General features: G+C 36.9%; 1 protein-coding gene across 1 annotated transcript; it reads left to right on the forward strand.

The window, feature by feature from the left end:
• Positions 1–1,097: 1,097 nt before the first annotated feature.
• On the forward strand, positions 1,098–3,720 carry LOC136225554 (anthocyanidin 3-O-glucosyltransferase 7-like). The gene is made up of 2 exons (XM_066013611.1): positions 1,098–1,274; positions 2,553–3,720. The coding sequence occupies exons 1-2, from the start codon at positions 1,098–1,100 to the stop codon at positions 3,660–3,662; spliced, it is 1,287 nt and encodes a 428-aa protein (XP_065869683.1). The 3' UTR covers positions 3,663–3,720.
• Positions 3,721–4,018: the final 298 nt, after the last annotated feature.

Consider the following 4,018-nt stretch of genomic DNA (forward strand, 5'->3'; position numbering starts at 1 on the left):
TCGCAAAAGAAACCCAAGAGAATCGTAAAAAAAATAGCAGGAGAAGAAAGAAACCCTAAAAGCTTAGAATCACAATAACAGCAGGTGAGAATTAGATGCATTTTAGGTTTTTTTTTTTGGTCAAATTTTCTAATTGAACCATATCTTTTAGAAGGAATAATGGTTTGCCATTATTTCTATTAATTTTCCCTTATTCCAGATTCTAGAATAATTTGGGTTGTTATCAACTTATAAACCATAAAAACACATCCATAATAAGATAACTCATTAAATGGCAAGGAGCTAGGTGCATGATGAAATCGCAGACAACAACAAGAGCAAAGGAGAGAAAGACTCGAAAGGAGCTAGGTGCGGGATGAAATCGCAGACAACGACAAGAGCAGGAGAAGAATTGCAAAAGAATCCCAGGAGAATCGTAAAAAAAAATAGCAGGAGAAGAAAGAAACCCTAAAAGTTTATAATCGCGATAATAGCAGGTGAGAGTTAGATGTATTTTAGGTTTTTTTAGTCAAATTTTCTAATTGAACCGTATGTTTTTAAAAAAAAATTAAAAAAACCCTAAACTTTTATATTTTTTCACCATTAGCCGTGTCCTGTCATGCCACTGCCGAGTCACCGTCGAGTGCCATGTGACTGTCGAGTCCTGCCGTGTCCCCGGCGAGTCCGACATGTCAGGGCGACCCCGGGGGAAGAATCCTTGCTTCATAGAGTATATATATCTTAATCAATCCGCTTTGGAGTGCTAATTTTTTTATTCTCTATCCTCGGTTGAAATTGTGCCCTTGACATGATAATATTTGAGAATTGATAATCCTATTGTGCTAATATCGTGTAGATATATTTAATTAGGAATATCTACAAAAAAAAAAATTAATAAACAATAATCATTAATCATTCTTTGACTTTTTTTAATTAATATATAATGTCAAGTAGTAACCAATGAATCTATAAAATGTAAAGCAAATATTCAGGCTAAAACACATTTTTCTCTAATCTTAATTTAATTAAATTCCAAATTCAAAATGGAATTAAGAAGAAATTCAGAAGATGGACATGTTGCAGTTTTCCCATTCCCATTCACAAGTCATCCATTAGTTATGTTTGATCTTGTACTCAACTTAGCTTCTGCAACTCCAAATCTTCACTTTTCTTTCTTCAATACTACCAAATGCAACAAATCTCTCTTATCCAAGAAAAATCTTCATATCCCTCCCAACATCTTGTTTTATAACCTCGATGATGGTTCGGGATCGGAAGGTTCTGGTCTATTTCAGGTAAGGCGTTGTTGTCAATTTCTGACGTAAGAGACAATTCGTTTGATACAATTATCTTTTCTTATCATTTATGTCATATAGATCTCGAAGAGTCCGTAGTTAATTTTGTTATTTACAGAATTATACAAATTCGTTAATACTGAACGAATCAGTGACAGAAATATCCGTCACTGAGATCTGCCAGTTTTTATATATGGTTTGGTACTGTGACCTGATACTTAGGGTCTGTTTGTTTCAATTGTTCCTGCTTGCTTTTGATGTTGCTGATTGGTAGTAGACATTAGTTGTTTTTTCTGCAAAAAGCAGCTGTTTTGGAATTTTACCAAACACTTTCTATCTCCTGTTTGGTATAGAAACGCAAAAGCAGTTCCGAAAAATGGAAACACACGGGCATTTAGAGTATCATTGCATACCTAAACTTGACGGTTTTAGACCTGTGAAACACTTATTTATTGATTTGGTAAAGTTTAAAGTTGATACGGCATTATTGAGTCAACTTTTCACCAAAACATATTTATCATGTCAGTAAATAAATCTCAAAATGGTCACTCAACATCAATTTATATCAATAAAATCATTCAATTTTGAGTTTTGTCTCAGTTAGATCACTCTGACCATTTTAGTGATTAAAAAGCGTCATAATGATAATATAGGTAACACGTCAGCATGAATCAACTTAGATCTCTCACCGAAGTGACACATGACATCTACGTACTATGCGCCACATGGCTATCACGTGTTGGTTATTTAGTTTTTTTTCATGAAAATAACTGACACGTGGCTGTCACGTTTCGTTTCGGTCAGAGATCTGAGTTGTCTCATGTTGACGTAATTCAATGCCTTTTGACCACTGAAATCGGCGTAGTGACCTAATTGAGATAAAACTCAAAGTTGAGTGATTTTAAATTGGAGTTGAGTGTCACGGGTAAAACCATTGGTTACTGAATTTATATGGTTATCTCAAAATGGAAAATCAGTCAACTTTGAGTTTTGTCTCGGTTAGGTCATTCGGACCATTTCAATAATTAAAAAGCATCTGAATGATGATATAAGTGACTCATCAGCATGAATCAACTCAGATCTCTGAACGAAACGATACATGACATCCATGTATGCGTCACCTGGCTATCACGTGTCGGTTTTTTTAGTTTTTTCCATAAAAATAACACCTAAAAAGGCTAATTTTAGGTGTAGAATTATGCATTAAGCTTACATGAAATATATAGATCACATATATAATTATAACATTATAACCCGTTTTGACACGCCTAATTTCAGGAAATGCATAGCCTCGCGAAAGCCGTGCCCGAGAACTTCAAGCGCGGTATCGATGCAACGGAGACTCAGACCGGGCGGAAAATCACTTGCTTCTTGACAGATGCTATGTTTTGTTATCATATTAGCAGCATGGCTGAAGAGAGAAAAGTTAGTTGGATAGCATTATGGGTACCTGCCCCTTATGCCCTTCCTGCTTTCCTGAATCTAGATTACATTCAACACCTTTATCAAACTTCGGATCAGCCCGAAAACTTGATCCTCGAAATAATTCCCGGGTTGTCTCCTATAAACTATTTGGACTTACCCGTCAGAGAATTCATCGAAAGGCCACCTTCCGCAAGCGTGTCCCCGACGAACACACTATTCGTGTCTATGATACGAAACATACACCGAGCATCGTATATTATCATGAATTCCTTTCAGGAACTTAATCCTGACACCCTTACTGAACATGTCAAGTCGAAGTTTCAGAATGTGTTCTTCCTCGGAAACTTGTCAGAGGTTCCGTTATCATCGAATGACGACACCACAGGATGCCTGTCTTGGCTTGACAGGCAGAAAGCCGAATCCGTGGTGTATATAAGCACAGGAACAGCAATCGGATGGCCTCCTGAGCAATGCTCAGCTTTATCAGAAGCTCTTGACGCTTTTGATGTTCCGTTTCTTTGGACATTAAAAGACGAATTGAAGAATCGTCTGCCTTCAGGATTCCTCGACAGGGCGAAAGGAAAGGTCGTTCCGTGGGCGCCTCAGAGTCAGGTACTGAAACATCCTTCGATCGGTGTGTATGTGACGCATTGTGGATACAATTCGGTCCTGGAAAGTGTTGCGGGTAGGGTTCCGATGATTTGTAGTTCGGTTTGGACGGATAATCACATGACGGCGAAGATGATCGAGGAGGTGTGGGAGATTGGGGTGAGAATTGAAGGTAGGAAAATCACAAAGGAAGGAATGATAAAGTGCTTGGAGACCATTTTTAAAGATGGAAAAGGAAAGAAAATTAGGGAAAATGTTAAGAACTTGAAACAAGTTTTACTCAAGGCAGCTGGTCCAGATGGTGTTGCTGCTCAGGATTTTGAAAATTTGGTGCATAAAATTTCTGAAGAATAGTTTTAAAAGATAAAATGTAAATGAATAAATGATTGATGTAAGAATAATTGGCCTCCAAATTCTGAAAGGTGGCTGCAAGTATTGTTTTCAATATATGTAGAGAATTTTTTTTCGATGAAATTTGTTGGTTAGGAAAAATGTAATGACGGTCATTCTTGTTAGAGATTAATATAAAAATTGTCCTTGGTCTTAACTATCAGCTTAAACTTTTAGTTCAACCGGTTCGATAATATGATATCAAAGCTTCTTAGAACAAATAGTCGACGGTTCGAACCCTGACGTCTAAAATGGTGTAATTTTACCCCTAACGTCTAAAATGGTGCAATTTTACCCCTAATATTGGAAGCCAAGAGTAA

This window comes from Euphorbia lathyris, chromosome 4, assembly GCF_963576675.1.
Source record: "Euphorbia lathyris chromosome 4, ddEupLath1.1, whole genome shotgun sequence".
Lineage (NCBI taxonomy): Eukaryota > Viridiplantae > Streptophyta > Magnoliopsida > Malpighiales > Euphorbiaceae > Euphorbia > Euphorbia lathyris.

Bases quoted from the DNA above. Each gene is read 5' to 3' on its own strand.
- LOC136225554 (XM_066013611.1), top strand. From the start codon at position 1,098: ATGTTTGATCTTGTACTCAACTTAGCTTCTGCAACTCCAAATCTTCAC. The intron at 1,275-2,552 runs GTAAGGCGTTGT...GCCTAATTTCAG, and splicing joins AAGGTTCTGGTCTATTTCAG to GAAATGCATAGCCTCGCGAA.